The sequence below is a fragment of the Hyperolius riggenbachi genome, chromosome 2 (assembly GCF_040937935.1).
Source record: "Hyperolius riggenbachi isolate aHypRig1 chromosome 2, aHypRig1.pri, whole genome shotgun sequence".
Taxonomy (NCBI): Eukaryota; Metazoa; Chordata; class Amphibia; order Anura; family Hyperoliidae; genus Hyperolius; species Hyperolius riggenbachi.
In genome coordinates, this window is record NC_090647.1 from 77365329 (window position 1) to 77382428 (window position 17100).

General features: G+C 43.2%; 1 protein-coding gene across 1 annotated transcript in view; it reads right to left on the bottom strand.

Annotated features, from left to right (window-relative positions):
* Positions 1-17100, bottom strand: part of RNF17 (ring finger protein 17) — a 191098-nt gene that overhangs the window by 96324 nt on the left and 77674 nt on the right. The window contains exons 15-17 of the mRNA XM_068266942.1: positions 15934-16092; positions 11172-11361; positions 6629-6791 (exon numbers count right to left, since the gene is read on the bottom strand). Of these exons, the coding sequence (XP_068123043.1) occupies positions 6629-6791; positions 11172-11361; positions 15934-16092 (512 nt within the window). The remainder of the gene's footprint in view (positions 1-6628; positions 6792-11171; positions 11362-15933; positions 16093-17100) is intronic.

Consider the following 17100-nt stretch of genomic DNA (forward strand, 5'->3'; position numbering starts at 1 on the left):
TCCCAAATTCCTGATCTTTTGCAGTCATCTGATCCAGCTTGTAGTGGCGCATGAATGTGTCAATATTCTTCCATGTCGCCGCCTTACATATCTCCACCGGCGAGACCCCAGCTCTGAAGGCCCAAGTCGTAGCTGTTGCCCTAGTAGAATGAGCCCTTATCTCACCTGGTAACTGTAAATTCATACTTTTATAAGCTTCCACTATACATAGATTAATCCATCTAGCAATCATCTTTTTTGAAGCTCTCTGACCTATCAATCTACTTGAAAAATAAACAAAAAGACTTTTTGATTTTCTTATATCTTTCACTTTTTTCAGATATACCATCAGATTTTTCCTTACATCTAACGTACTCCATTTCCTTTCTTTATCATTTGAGGGATTCATGTAAAAAGAAGGTAAAATAATCTCCTGAGATCTATGAAATCGATCTCCCACTTTAGGTAAAAATTCTTCACTGGTTTTTAGTACAACTCTGTCATCATAAATCATACAGAATGGCTCTTTGCATGACAATGCCTCAAGCTCACTAATTCGTCTTGCCGACGTTATAGCTATCAAAAAGACAGTCTTTAACGTTATCAGTCTCAAATCTAAGTCTTCTGTTGGAACAAACGGAGACTCACATAGAGCTCTAAGAACCGTCGAAAGATCCCATTTGGGAAATGTCTTTACGCGGATCGGCCTCTTTCGCTCAATCGATTTCAAGAATCTAATCACCAATGGATTAGCAGCCAGTTGTTTATCCAGAAAAACCGATAACGCCGAAACCTGTACCCTAATGGTGCTTAGGGCCAGTCCATTATCTACTCCATTTTGCAAAAACTCTAAAACCGAACCAATCTCAGAAGACTTAAACTTAGATTGTTGTAACCACTGGTTATACGTTTTCCAATATTTTCCATAAATCTTTCGTGTATTTAATTTCCGGCTATCCAATAGAGTTTCAATCACTCTATTCGATAGACCTTTGGATCTCAGGATAGCCCTTTCACCAACCAGGCCGAAAGACTCCATTTCATCATCTGCTGAACATTGACCCCCTGTACTGATATCAGATTGTCGGATATTGGCAGCAGAACTGGACCTGCGATCTTCATTTTCAACAACAGCGGAAACCAAGATCGTTTGTCCCAATTCGGTGCTATTAGAATTACCGTGATATGTGAATCTCTTATCTTCCTCAGCACTAGAGGCAATATGTTTACCGGCGGAAACGCGTATACAAGTTTGAATACCCACTTCTGCGCTACAGCATCCACCGCTAGTGGATGATCCCACGCATTGAGTGAAAAAAATTTCCTGCATTTCGCATTCCCTCTGTCCGCGAACAAATCTATTTCTGGTATTCCCCAGATCCGCGTCAGACCTGAGAACACTTCTGCATTCAGACTCCACTCCATGTTTGATGTCTGATTGCGACTGAGAAAGTCCGCCTGACTGTTCATTGATCCTTTTAAGTGAACTGCTGTGAAGGATTTTAGGTTGTTTTCTGCTACCTCCAGAATTTCCAACGCTAGATTGAGCAATCTGAAAGATTTCATTCCCCCTTGTCTGTTCATATATGCTACCACTGTAGCATTGTCTGTTCTCAACTGAACGTGTTGATCTTTTAGTAAGTGCATCGCTGCTATCATGGAGAATTTTACTGCTATCATTTCCTTGTAATTTGAAGACTGAGTTTTGGTATGCTGATCCCAAACTCCCTGCATTTCGAAATCTTTCACATGTGCTCCCCAACCTGTCATACTTGCATCTGTTGTTAGCACTACCTCTACCGGAAATAGCCACAGTTTTCCCTGCGTCAGAACCTTTCTGTCTCGCCACCACTGTAGAGAAAGCTTCACCTCCTCTGTTATCCTTACTAACCGGTCTAGTGTCTGAACCGATCTGCCCCAGTTCTTCAAAATCCAACTTTGAAGAATCCTGGTATGTAACATGGCCCATTGTACTGCCGGTGCTGATGACGTCAACAGACCCAGTAGTCTCATGGCCTCTCTTACGGATATTACCATTGTGCTTTGGAATGTAACTATTTCCTGTACAATTTTCTCTATCTTTTGTTCCGGTAAATACATCCTTTGTGTTACCGAATTTATCTGAAACCCCAAAAATTGAATTATTTGTGATGGCTCCATATGAGATTTCTCCTGGCTTATTATCCAACCTGCTTTTTCCAGTTCTGCAATCACTAATTCTCTGTGAACAATTAGCTGTTGTACTGAATCCGCCTGCACCAATAAATCGTCCAGGTAAGGTATTAACATCACACCCTTCCTGTGCAGATCTGCAACCATTTCTGCAACCACTTTTGTGAATATCCTCGGCGCCGATTTTATCCCAAAAGGGAGGCAACGGAATTGATAGTGTTGCATTCCGTTTACATTTTTCACCGCAAATCTCAGAGACGCCTGAGATCTGGGTTCTATTGGCACATGCCAATATGCATCTTTGAGATCGACGCTTATCATATACCCTCCTGGAATTAACAGATTCCGTATCGAGTATATTGACTCCATCCTGAACTTCACATGCTTTATGAAAGGATTTATTGGTTTTAGATTCAGTATCAACCGAAATTTCCCTGTTGGTTTTCGTACTAGAAATTTTTTTGAGTAGAACCCCTTTTTTTCCTGATTTATTGGGACTACCGTTATCACTTTTCTTTCCAACATATCGTTTAGAATTGAGTCCAACTCCTTTGCCCCTTCTGTAATTTTTAACGGATTTGTTGTTACATAGCGTTTCGGAGGACTCTCCTGAAACACTATGTGGTAGCCGTTTTCGATTAGATCTAAAATAAATGGGCTTTTCGAAATTTGTCTCCAATGTGGAAGGAATTGCGTTAGTCTTCCTCCCACCTGGGTCTCGTTGTCACTTTTGCTTGGGCTGAGTGTCCGAGCCTCTGAACAAAGCGTTTGGTTTGTTCTGCTCTTTATTAAAAGACCACTGCCGACGTCTATTCTGCTGTACTGGTTTTTTATTTTGTCTTTCTTTACGAAAAAATCTTTTCGGCTGTTGAAAAGATCTTTTCTTTGGAAAAGTTTTCTTTTTATCCGACGTACGTTCAAGAATTTGGTCTAATTCCGGCCCAAATAATAGATCACCTGAAAACGGAATTGTACATATCTTGGTTTTAGACAGTGTACTACCTTCCCATGTCTTTATCCAAAGATTCCTCCTAGCAACATTAGCTAAGGCTGCTGCTCTGGCTGTCAATCTAATCGATTCCGATGCCGCATCAATTATAAAATGGACGGCTTTGAACATTACCATAAACGAATTTAAGATCATGTCCTTACTTGAACCGATCTTTATGTGCCTTTCAACTTGCCGCATCCACAAATTCAGAGTACGTGCAACTACAGTTGTAGCGGCGGCAAGTCGAAAATTTGCACCGATCGCAGTCCAAGTTTTCTTTAAAGCAAATTCCATCTTTTTGTCTGAAGGCTCTTTTAAATTACCAATGTCCTCAAAGGCCAATTCATTTTCTCTATTAACTTGTGAGAACGCAGCATCTAGTTTCGGACATTTGTCCCAATGCTTGCTGTCCTCTTCAGCGAAGGGAAATCTGCGTTTAAATTCTCTAGATAGAAACACTTTCCTGTCCGGGTTTTTCCATTGGTTATTAATCATGTTTTTCGTAGAAGTATGTACAGGAAAAACAAGTGGTTGATCCCCCTCCATTCCAGCATATAATTCGTCATGCACAAAAGTCTTTTGAGGTTCCTCCATTTTAAGATCTAAGGCATCGTAAATAGCTTTCAACAACTCTTCTGTTTCATTTGATGGAAATTTAAACTTTGTAGGTTTGTCAGCATTCAAATCTCCATCAATGTCGGCCTCCTCATCTGAACCTGATAAATCATCAATATCTAATTCCTCAGGCTCAGAATCCGATAGAACCTGTCTATCAGTTTTGCATGAAGCCTTCCTAGATACATTAACAGATTCTCCAGAATTTTTGCTGTTTGTCTCTTCCGATATAATTAAGGGTACATCATTATTACTTTCAGTATTTATAATCTCCCCAGGAGGAGTAACCATAGATTCATTACTAGCAGCAGCAGCTACATTATCCTGAACCACATTTACAACAGGTGCCTGTGCCATAGATACAGCCATAGCTTCTCTAAATGCTTTAATGGATTCAGCCATTTCTGTTCGCATAGTATTCATTAAATATTTATATGAGGTAGCTGATTCCTGATTTAGTACAGTAATAATACATGCTTGACATAATGATTTTGTCCAAGTGTGGGACAGTTTAACATTACAAGTAGGGCAACGCTTTGACCTGGGCCTGTCAGTTTTATCAGAAGTAGCAGCAGCATTACTCTGTAAAAACACAAGAAAACAATAGTGCCCAGTCATATACAAACAGGAGATTAAACAATGTCTACCCCGCAGCCCAGGCTAGCTGCCATAGACCCCAATCAGCCATCATCTCACCGCTCCTGCGCCAGGGTCCCCCTCAGGCTTGTCCGTTTTGGCGTCTTTATTGGCCTCCTGCCTTGCGCCGGACTCCTGAGAAGCGTCCATCTCTCACTACTCTCCGTACAAGTGAGAGAGTGAACGCCCAGACGCTGTGGCTCCTCTAATCCGGCGTCCGGAAGTGATGTCACGGTGGCGCCGGAAGCACTATCGCCGCCATTTTGGGTGAGGGAACTCGTGCTCGGCCTCCGCCTACCACTTCCGCCTCTCCAAGCGTACACTATCCGCGCCGGCAGCCACCGCTGAATAGGATCATTGCCACAGTCCTCTCCCCGCTGCAGCCATCCATCAAAGTTATGCTTCTTGGGGAAGGTAAGCCACCGGACCTCCCTAATACCACCACAGCAGTCATATCGGACCAGCAGCATGCCCAAAGCCCTTAGCCACCCAGGCTCTCCAGGACTCGGACAAACTACAGAGAGACCTGTTCCAGGGAACAGGAAACATCCATACTGCCGGGCACCTGCGGTGGGTCTAAACTTAGAGAGACCAAGTGGATGTTGCCTGTTTCCTGGGAGGGGCCAAATCTCGTAGTTTACCTGTCCTGGAGGGTTACTGGAAAAATGTATTTGCCCATTTGTCCCGGTTATAAAACCGGTTAAATTATGTCCCTATCACAATGTTTGGCGCCAATATTTTATTTGGAAATAAAGGTGCATTTTTTTTAGTTTTGCGTCCATCCCTAATTACAAGCCCATAGTTTATAAAGTAACAGTGTTATACCCTATTGACATAAATATTTAAAAAGTTCAGTCCCTAAGGTAACTATTTATGTTTTTTTTTTTTTAATTACAAAAAAAAAAAAAAAAACAATTGGGGAGGGTGGGAAGTAATGAGTTAATTTTTAATGTATAGCTAATGTATTTGTATGTGAAAAATGCTTTAGGGTGTAGTTTTACTATTTGTCCACAAGATGGCCACAGTGAGTTTTTGTTTATGCGACCTGCAAGCGTACAGGAAGTACGCTTGTAGGAAGTTTAGGGAGGCTGGGCAACTTTTTTTTTTTTCACAATGATCACGCTGCTTCTCGTAGAAGCAGCTGATCATTGCGGAGGGCTTAGTTCAATACAATACAACAACATTTGTAAAGCGCTTTTCTCCCATAGGACTCAAAGCGCATAGCTGTGTCTCAGATTAATACAGGGTTGCAGGCTGGGTTGTGTTACAGAGAAGATAGTCAGATGTTCATGAATGCCAGACTGAAGAGGTAGGTTTTCAGTTTAGACTTAAATGCTTCCAGGGATGGAGCTGTCCTGATTGGGTGTGGCAGGGAGTTCCAAAGTGTGGGGGCAGCATGACAAAAGGCTCTGTCTCCAAAGGTTTTGAGGTGGACTCTGGGGGTGACCAAGGTGTTCCGTCCTTTTGATCTGAGATTGTGGGGGGTGTGATGCAGTTGCAACAAGTCCTTCAGGTATCCAGGGCCCAGATTGTGCAAGGATTTGAATGTCAGTGAGCCAATCTTAAATAGAATTCTCCAAGGTTTGTCCCGTTCATTGATCTCCGGGTGAGCGGGTGGTGGCGTGCACGAGCGCGCGAGTGAGCACGGACAGCGGCAGGAGCGGTGTCAGGTACAGATTTCTCCGTCCCTTGGTGGTAACAGGGTGGAAAAAGGGACGGAGAAATCCGTACGGGTGGGGGTAAAGTGGTTAAATGGTGTAATAACCAGGAGAAATGGGCAAATAAAATACATAGGTTTTAATTATGGTAGCATGTATTGTTTTAAAGCTATAACCACTGAGAATGAATTTTTTTTCATTATTTCCTTAATATTTCTGTTAAAATGCATTTATAAAAAAATAATTCTTAGCAAAATATACCACCCAAAGAAACCCTAATTGGTGGCGAAAAAAACAAGATGTAGATCAATTCATTGTGATAATTAGTGATAAAGTTATTGGCAAATATATGGGAGGTGAAAATTGCTCTGATGCATAAGGTGAAAAATTTCAGCGGGTTAATGACAGTGTGTTTGTTAAGGCTGAAGTTCCTCTTTAACCAGGGTTTTGTGAGAACTTTTCGTACTACCGAACGGCAAAATAAGCCAGTTCCCCACATTAACTAGACAAACAAAAATAAATACAGTGCATGCACCATCCAAGTTTTGTTTAGAGTTGGAAAAAATGAAGTACTTACCGCAGTTGCAGGAATAAGATCCAGTGAGCAATGGATTGCAAAAGGCAACATCAATCTTAAATTATCATCAGGTGAGGTCAGCTTTATCAGAGCAGGGCCCAAACACTTCACTTTAGTTTGACGGATAACTACATCACCTTTTTTGCAGTTGGCACGTGGAAGCCTAAAGAAAAGTTTTTTATTAACTTTGTGAATGTTTTTTCTATATAACTATATTAAGGGTAAGGCTCACTAAGAGCGAATTTTTCCACGATTGCCAGCAATCGGAAAAGTCCTGCAAAAGCGAAACCCTATGATGGTAGTTCTAATACGCTAATCGCCAGTGCTTGCAAGTAGCGTTCGTCGATTAGTGACCAGCCTTCAGCATTTTCAGAGCAATTTAATTTGAAGAAATGAAATTGCATACCTTCAAAAGGCTCCAAAAGTTCTGCTGGAAATAGCAGTATTTTCAGTGGCAGAAATCGTGGGTTTCAGTCCTTAGAAAGCATTTTCAATAAAGGATTTTAGGGTAAAGTTGTTTTTTTTCACCTAACGAGTCTGCAACCTTATAAGACTGGCGCCATTGGCTAGGCAAATCAGTCTATCTTTACAGACATGCAGAACCCTGTGAAGCTCCGTGTGGCAAAATCCTAATACACTGACATTTCCCGCCCCCCCCCCCCCCCCCCCCCATTTGCATCTTGTGTTACAAATCGAGCCCCACGACCATGGTAACAAGATTTGCACACAAGCGAGCCACAACCACTCTCACTGTACTGAATGATGTGTATATGCAGTCACATCTATTAGGTGGTTTAGATTTGAGGTGGCGAAGGATGGGAGTAGTTTTCTCTAAACGTAGGAGGACGATTTATTTAAATGACTGTGAGCTGTGACAGCAGGCAACGCCTCTATTTTGGATTCATTAGGCCCAATACAAACAGTACAAAGGGTATGGACAGTATTCAGTGTTTTATAAGTAACTGCTCCCAGCAGCGGCTGTTCTTCCTGCGCCAACTGAAGAGATTTGGCATGCCCAGGGAGCTGCTGACCAGCTTCTATACCGCCACCACAGAATCTATCCTCTGCTCCTCTGTAATTGTCTGGTATGCGGGCGCTAAGGCCAGCGACAAACAGAAACTGCAGAGAGTCATAACTGACGCAGAGAAGATCATCGGCTCTCCTCTTCCTCCTCTTGATCTCCTCCACTCTTCTAGGATGAGAAAGAGGGCAATCATGATCTACCGCGACCCCTCCCACCCAGGCAGCCACTACTTCAGGCTCCTCCCATTGGGCCGCCGCTACAGGACTTTACCATCCAAAACTACTAGGCGGAAGAACACCTTCTTCCCCCAGGCTGTTCGGCTACTGAACTCTAACCTTCCCCGGCCCGGCCTGAATCTCTAACTGCCGGGTCGGTCAGCCGATTCCTGCCTCTGCCTGCCCAGGTTCTTTATCCGTAAAGGGACTGTGGACGTTTTAATGCACCTTATTATTACCTGACTGCCCTGCACAGCAGTGAAATGGCCAGTACGGTCCTGACCACTGCATTTCTATCTTTGTATTTGTATTTGTATGCGTTTTGCGTCTGTCCTTCTCTGTCTGTCTTTACACTGCCTATGCCATGTGTACCACAAATAATTCCGATTACAGCTCTTGCTGTACTTGGCGAAATAAAACTGATTCTGATTCCTCTACCATGAACAAGTTGAGAAGCCCACAACTAGTGAAATAAATCCCACCCAGCTACTTTATTGCAAACCATAATGTGCGCACTGTAAGTGCCCTTCATTACCCCCAACATTGTGGGCTGCTACTTTGCGGCACTTATTCGGCCATTAAAGTGACCCTGTATTGAGAGGGATGCGTAGGCTGCCAATTTACTTAAACAATGACAATTTCCTGGCTGTACTTTTATTATGCCTCGAAATGTTTTAAAAGAACTTACGAGATAAACATGTAACTCTATCCTCCTACTCCTAAAGAAGAGCATGTTTAACCACTTCCGGCTTTCGGGTGGTTTTGCTGATCTGTGCTGCGGGGGCTCTTCAGCCCGTAGCACAGATCAGATAGCAGCCTGGGCGATCAGACTTCCCCCCCCTCCCTTTTTTTCCCCAAGGGGGGGGGGGATGTCCTGCTGGGGGGGTCTGATCGCCGCCGGCTGTTTGCGCTTGTGGGGGCTCTTCAAAGCCCCCCTCCGCAGCGCTTTCTGGCCTCCTTCCCCTTCCCTCCCTCTCCCTCCCCCTGTGAGCGGCGCAGGACGGAATCCATCCTGCGCCGCCTCAGATAGGCTTCAGCCTATCAGATGCCGGCGATCCCCGATCTCCTCTACGGCACTGCTGCGCAGCAGCGCCGTATGTATGTAAACAGTGGGGAAGATCTTCCCCGCCTGTTTACATTTACCCTGCGAGCCGCGATCGGAGGCTCGCAGGGTGTTCACGGAGACACCCTCCGTGAACTGACATGGAACGGCCGCTCGTTTCCATGGAAACCACTTCAGGATTCAGGGGCGTACTTATGCGTACGCAGAATCCTGAAGTGGTTAATGTTGCACTGTCTCATATGACTGATACTGTCTATCAGTGTCCCAGAAGAAAAGAGTTTTATGGCTGTAATTCCTTATCAGTGATGTTTTCTCTATGGTTTAACTATGTCCAGACTGGAGAAAAAAAAAACTTGCATACCTGAATATTACCTCTTTCAGGCAGAAGAAGAAGAAAAAGGAACAAAGCATAGTTATTTGTATGCTTGGCACTGTACAGACACGTCCTCTCAGGTACCCTGCAAGCCACTGACCCCAGATGAGGATGCAGGTGCTCTAACTAAAGTCTGAATTGTACTAACTGCATACGTTTCTCAGGTGTTTGTTTCAGACGCTACAGTAGCCAAAAAAATAGCTAGGCAATTGGCATGGTTTAAAATAAAAACAAATAGCAGCAGCCACCTCCATATCCCTCACACCACAGGATTAGCTTAAAGTGTGGGTTGAAAAGAGGAAAAAGCAAGGCAGGGTTATAGCTCTCTGAGGTGAATGGCGCTACAGCTATTTTTTTTTTTTTTTTTAAAGGCCCGGTTCACACAGACGCATGCTGAGCGGTAAACAGCAGTTGTGACCACTCACCGTCTAAGCGCTCTTTTGTGCAAACGCTGCAGTTTTATCCCTATTTATCCGATTGTTTGAGCCAACCGTGGAAGCAACAGGATGCTTGCAGGGTCATTCAACGCTGTGCCTGCGAGTCCACCTGCGGGGCTGAAAAACGGTGATAGCTGTCAAATGCTTTTCTGCTTGCAGCAAAGCATTTGCCTGACATGCCCAGAAAGTGTTCATGTGAAAGAAGTTTCAATGCATAGTTAAAAATTTTCTATGAAATGTCCTCCCTCTTACAGAGAAACTGGCTGGGGTCCCCAAACCACCATGCGATACCCACAGGGAAGTGCAGGTGGGCCCTGGACCTCTCACCTCCAGGGAATTTACCCCCACTGCCTCTGAACTGAATGCTAACTGCAACACACACAAATTGCTCACTCCCAGCTAAAGCACTTTCCTACCTTTATCTGGTCAGCAGGCGCCAGTCAGCCAATCAGGTGTATGGTCATACACACTTTGCCTGCCGTACCAAATCTAGCAGAAATTGCATAAATTAGGTAGCATTCAGGTGGGAGGCTTCGGTTGGACGTAATCGTAGATTAAATCTTTTACAGGGACGCCCAGCTGTCGTGCGAACCAGGGTTTGTGATTTTTAATTTCTTTTTATGCAGCTTCCAGGATGCGGTTGACAGGTGAGTGGTTAGGGAGGGGACTGTGTGGGAGATGTGCCTACAGGGGGCGTCCCTGTAAAAGATGTAATCTATGATTACATCCAACCGAAGCCTCCCATCTGAATGCTACCTAATTTATGCTATTCCTGCTAGATTTGGTACAGCAGGCAAAGGGTGTATGACAGTACACCTGATTGGCTGACTGGCGCCTGCTGACCAAATAAAAAAGGTAGGAAAGTGCTTTAGCTGGGAGTTAGCAAATTGTGTGTTTTGTAGTACAGATAATTACTAGAACATTAGTAGCAAAGAAAATATACTCATTTTTATTTTCAGTTAGGGTTTTTTTTTTTTTTTAATAACATTGCATCATTCTCTCATATTTGCAGTTTACACACTACTCAGCATTCTAAATGATTTTACAGGACAGGTTAGTGAACTTTTAAACTCTTCTCTGCAGAATAAAAAAACAATACCGTGCCAGACACTTTAGATAATAAGCTTCAGAAGACAGTCTTAATGGCTCTTTTACATTGATCACAACTGGAGTTTCTTAACTCTTCCTGTACTGGAAACAACATTAGACTTATGCCTCTGCTCCTAATGTTTTATTTCTTAGCTGTACTATACATACAAATCATTAAATCATATTTTTTTTTGTTGCTTCAGTGTCTCTAACAGTGGAACCTCTTATAGTAGGAGTGGTGTTGTGGTCAGTCAATCATTGGTCATCAACATGGAAACAGCCTAAAGGCAAATGCATAAGGTGAAGCTCATACAAAGAAAAAAAATGTAGTATAAATCTTACCCTGATGTAAATAACACCTCTGAAAATCCATAGTCAATCAAGTAGAGCATCATATGTGAAATATCTTCAACCCGGTATCTGATGGAGTCATGGGGCTTCCAGAAACAATGGTTTTCAAATGGAATCAGTTCAGTAATCCTTCCCCGGCACCACGCATTGAATCTTGCACTTCTAAAAACCAGAATTTCTCCTATGAACACAAGAAGATCAGACATAAAATGAGTGTGAAGGACAGTAGCTTTATAGAAACGTCTTGTCCTCAGCTCAAAGAAAATGTATGCAGGATCTCAGTTTTCGCCTGCATTATATTCTAGAAACATGCACGTACTTCAATGGAAACCACTGTAATTGTGTTCCATATGCATCATTCGACCCTGGCGTTATGATTTCCAGATTTAGGGTCTAAAAGCCGTGCAATTTTTTCACAAGCTTTTAGACCCTAAAAACAAGAAGAAAAAAAACATACTACAGAGAGACCTGCATACAACTCACTCAGGAACGGGATTACCGCTCTGAGCTGCGGATTTCCATCCGGAGCCTGACTCAGGATTACCACTAAGGAGGCTAAGGCAGGGCTGTGGAGTTGGAGTCAAACTAATTTTTGGGTACCTGGAGTCGTTGGTTTCATAAACTGAGGAGTCGGTCGGATTTGCATTCGGATGATTTTTGTACCCACTCCATAGGCATGCAAGGGTTGTGGAGTAGGGAGTCGGAGTCAGAGCAATTTTGGGTACCTGGAGTCAGACATGGAGGTTTCATAAACTGAAGAATCACATGATTTTGGTACCGACTCCACAGCCCTGCTCTAAGGTACATGAAGAGACAAGTCCAAAAGGCTAAAGTTTAAAGGCTCCCATGGACATTTGCTGAACAACCAGTTTGCACTATCCACTGACCAACAGTTCTTGTCCAAAAAATACGAAATCTGTCAGGTCAGATTATGACTAAGGGTTTGGGGGATGTGGTATATCCATGGCAACAGGGGCATCTGTTTACCGTGGCTGGAGTTTGTTAGCTAAAACAGGATTATTAGTCTACAGTAGAGGTCCCCAAACCCGGTCCGTGGCCCATTACTGGTCCCCCAGCTGTTCTGAACAAATCCATGGGACTCTCACCGTTAAGAGTTCAGCCGCAGAGATGCAGCGTTTTTGGTAGGGCAATGATGATAGTGATTTTTAAAATAAAAACGTGAATTTTATGAGACTTCAGAGTCTCTTTAAGGAGAGGACTGAACCACCTGGTGATGCTTGCTGCATGTGGAACCCATCTCGAGTATCCCCAGGGGAACACTACCATGTGTGAAGAACATAGGCCATAGACCATACAAAACATAGGGTCTTATAAATGAATAATTATCTGTACACAGCTATTACCCCAGCTGCATCAAAGCTATTACATAAGCTCTATTGTTCTGTATTTCAAGTAATGGGAACCTGAAGTGAGAGCTACAGTGAGTTGCAAAAGTATTCGGCCCCCTTGAAGTTTTCCACATTTTGTCACATTACTGCCACAAACATGCATCAATTTTATTGGAATTCCACGTGAAAGACCAATACAAAGTGGTGTACATGTGAGAAGTGGATCGAAAATCATACATCATTCCAAACATTTTTTACAAATAAATAACTGCAAAGTGGGGTGTGCGTAATTATTCGGCCCCCTGAGTCAATACTTTGTAGAACCACCTTTTGCTGCAATTACAGCTGCTAGTCTTTTAGGGTATGCCTCTACCAGCTTTGCACATCTAGAGACTGAAATCCTTGCCCATTCTTCTTTGCATAACAGCTCCAGCTCAGTCAGATTAGATGGACAGCGTTTGTGAACAGCAGTTTTCAGATCTTGCCACAGATTCTCGATTGGATTTAGATCTGGACTTTGACTGGGCCATTCTAACACATAGATATGTTTTGTGTTAAACCATTCCATAGTTGCCCGGGCTTTATGTTTAGGGTCATTGTCCTGCTGGAAGGTGAACCTCCGCCCCAGTCTCAAGTCTTTTGCATTCTCCAAGAGGTTTTCTTCCAAGTTTGCCCTGTATTTGGCTCCATCCATCTTCCCATCAACTCTGACCAGCTTCCCTGTCCCTGCTGAAGAGATGCACCCCCAGAGCATGATGCTGCCACCACCATATTTGACAGTGGGGATGGTGTGTTCAGAGTGATGTTCAGTGTTAGTTTTCTGCCACACATAGCGTTTTGCATTTTGGCCAAAAAGTTCCATTTTGGTCTCATCTGACCAGAGCACCTTCTTCCACATGGTTGCTGTGTCCCCCACATGGCTTGTGGCAAACTGCAAACTGGACTTCTTATGCTTTCTGTTAACAATGCCTTTCTTCTTGCCACTCTTCCATAAAGGCCAACTTTGTACAGTGCATGACTAATAGTTGTCCTATGGACAGATTCCCCCACCTGAGCTGTAGATCTCTGCAACTCGTCCAGAGTCACCCTGGGCCTCTTGACTGCATTTCTGATCAGCGCTCTCCTGGTTCGGCCTGTGAGTTTAGGTGGATGGCCTTGTCTTGGTAGGTTTACAGTTGTGCCATACTCCTTCCATTTCTGAATGATCGCTTGAACAGTGCTCCGTGGGATGTTCAAGGCTTTGGAAATCTTTTTGTAGCCTAAGCCTGCTTTAACCACTTAAACCCCCGCGGTACGAATTTCTCCGTCCCTTTTTTCCCCCCTAAAAAAACCAGGGACGGAGAAATCCGTACCTTCTGCGCTACCGCCGCTGACCGCGCTCCCGCCTCTCGTGCGCGCGCACCCGCCGCTCGTGCACGCCGTCGCCTGCTCGCACGGAGATCAATGAACGGGAAAATCCATTCCCGTTCGTTGATCTAAGCCCCCGCAATGATCGCGCTGCTTCTATTAGAAACAGCGCGATCATAGTGATTCTCCCAGCCTCCTACTGCTTCCTGTAAGCGTCCGGAAGGACGCTTACAGGTCGCATGTAAACAAACACACTGTGGCCATCTTGTGGCCAAATAGTAAACTACACCCTAAAAGCATTTTACATAAACAAACATTACATTTACACAATAAATTAACTCATTACCTCCCACACTCCACATTTTTTTTATTTTTATTTTTGTAATTAAAAAAAAATACAATAAAAAAAACAAAACATAAATAGTTACCTTAGGGACTGAACTTTTTAAATATTTATGTCAAGAGGGTATAACACTGTTACTTTTTAAACTGCGGGCTTGTAATTAGGGATGGATGCAAAACTGAAAAAAATGCACCTTTATTTCCAAATAAAATATTGTCGCCAAACATTGTGATAGGGACATAATTTAAATGGTTTTATAACCGGGACAAATGGTTAAATACATTTCATGGGTTTTTATTACAGTAGCATGCTTTATTTAAAAACTATAATGGCCGAAAACTGAAAAGTAATAATTTTTCCCACATTTTTTCCTATTTTCCCATTAAAACACATTTAGAATAAAATAATTCTTGGCATAATGTCCCACCTAAAGAAAGCCTAATTGGTGGCGAAAAAAACAAGATATAGTTCATTTCATTGGGATAAGTAATAATAAAGTTATAGACGAATTAATGGAAGGAGCGTTGAAAGGTGAAAATTGTTCTGGTGTTCAAGGGGTAAAACCCCTCAGTGGTGAAGTGGTTAAATTTCTCAATAACTTGATCCTTGACCTGTCTTGTGTGTTCTTTGGACTTCACGGTGTTGTTGCTCCCAATATTCTCTTAGACAACCTCTGAGGCCCTCACTTAGCAGCTGTATTTGTACTGACATTAGATTACACCCATGTGCACTCTATTTAGTCATTAGCACTCATCAGGCAATGTTTATAGGCAACTGACTGCACTCAGATCAAAGGGGGCCAAATAATTATGCACACACCACTTTGCAGTTATTTATTTGTAAAAAAGGTTTGGAATGATGTATGATTTTCGTTCCACTTCTCACATGTACACGTCACTTTGTGTTGGTCTTTCATGTGGAATTCCAATAAAATTGATTCATGTTTGTGGCAGTAATATGACAAAATGTGGAAAACTTCAAGGGGGCCGAATACTTTTGCAACCCACTGTATATGGAGGCAGCCATATTTAATTTCTTTTAAAAGGACACATCCGATAGAAAAACATCCGCTTACCTGTAGCTTTCTCCAGCCCCTGCAACCCGTCCTGTGCCCTTGCCGCAATCCCGCCGGTGGCTCGGAATCCCCTCCGGTACCAGAGGCCTACTTGCATTCCAGCGTGATGCTCACGTAATCTTGCTGACACCATCCGGACTGACATCAGTGAGACTCCGCGAGCTGCATGGTGAAGCCCAAGCAGATGCCGACCTGGCAAGGTCGGCATCTGCACCGAAGGAGACCGGGAGCCACCAGAGCTGCGGCGAGGGCACAGGGCGGCTGCAAGGGGCTGGAGGAAGCCCAAGGTAAGTGGATTTTTTATTTTTATTGTGCTCGGATCTTCCCTTTAAGAAATACCAGTTGCATGGCTGTCCTGCTGATCCTCTGCCTCTAATAATTATAGCCCTAGCCCATGAACAAGCATGCAGCAGAGCGGGTTTTTTGACATTGTCAGGTCTGACAAGATTAGCTGCGTGCTTGTTTCTGGTGTGATTCAGTCACTACTGCAGTCAACTAGATCAGCAGGGCTGCCAGGCAACTGTTATTGTTTAAAAGAAAATGAATATGGCAGCCTCCATATACTTCTTGCTTCAGGTTCCCTTTCACAGTACTTTATTCAAACAAGCAACAGCCAAGAACAAACATAAATATACGCACCTTGCTCCAAAATGTCATGAGGGGAGCAGGTGTCACGTGTGTGATTCACCAGAGTTAGCATCCGTTCAAGCATTAGAAGGTACCTCTTCTGTACAAAACGATGGACATAAAAGTTGCAGGGATTGACCAGGTTGACGAGGTGCACAAGTTCAGAAGTGCCTATTAAGAAAAACACTAATTACTTAAAACGTTTAGAGGACTCTGAACAGCTACTGTAAACTATTGTCCTACCAGCATGGAGCTTATTCTTAAAGAGAAACCGTAACCAATCAGTAGGTGATACCCCCTTTTCCATGAGAAATCTATTCCTTTTCTCAAACGAATCATGAGGGGCCTCTGTAAGGCTGATTTTGTGCTGAAACCCCTCCCACAGTGTTATATCAGCGCCTCACAGCACTGAGGTACTGACATCACACTTTAAGAGCCCTGTTGCATTGTGGGAAATAGGAACAAGAGAGGCTGCTACACTCACGTTGCTCATCAAATGGGAGCAGGAAAGTCAAAGCCAAAGTGCACACAGTTCAAAAGATATTCCGCTGCACCAGATGATTAGGTGAAAAAGTACAAAAATCTTTATTCTTTAGTCCGGCATCAAAATTACAGATAAAAGCTCACGCGTATCGGAGCATGAGATGGATCCTTAATCATAACTTACAAAGACATGTGTAGTACAGCTTATATAGGTAAAGGACACACCCACGGGTGTCAACCTAGATCTTAAAGAGACATACAAAAATACATTGAAATAGTGAATCCCACTACAAAACAGTGCAAAAAAATCAATCCTATATAAAAACACATGAAAACTGCACCATTATACAATGCAACCGATTAGATATACAGAAAAGGGGCAAGGAAGGGGGAGGACAGATATATGCATACGAACATATCATATTGTGAGTGTATATAAAGGGATGTCTGCCTCCAAAGCCAGCAGCAAAGGAGAACATAACCGCAAAATCAAAAATGGGATACAGGAAAGGTAAAACTTTTTAAGTGATGAAGTAGGCGGAATTACAAATTACTAAACATCACATTCTAGGCTAGATCTCATTGTATTGAGATCTAGCCTAGAATTAAGCCCTTCGGGGGATCAAGTCCCCAATTTGCATATCCAAAGGGCCACCCGTTTTAGGAGTGCCTTATATAAACCCCCGCCTCTCACTG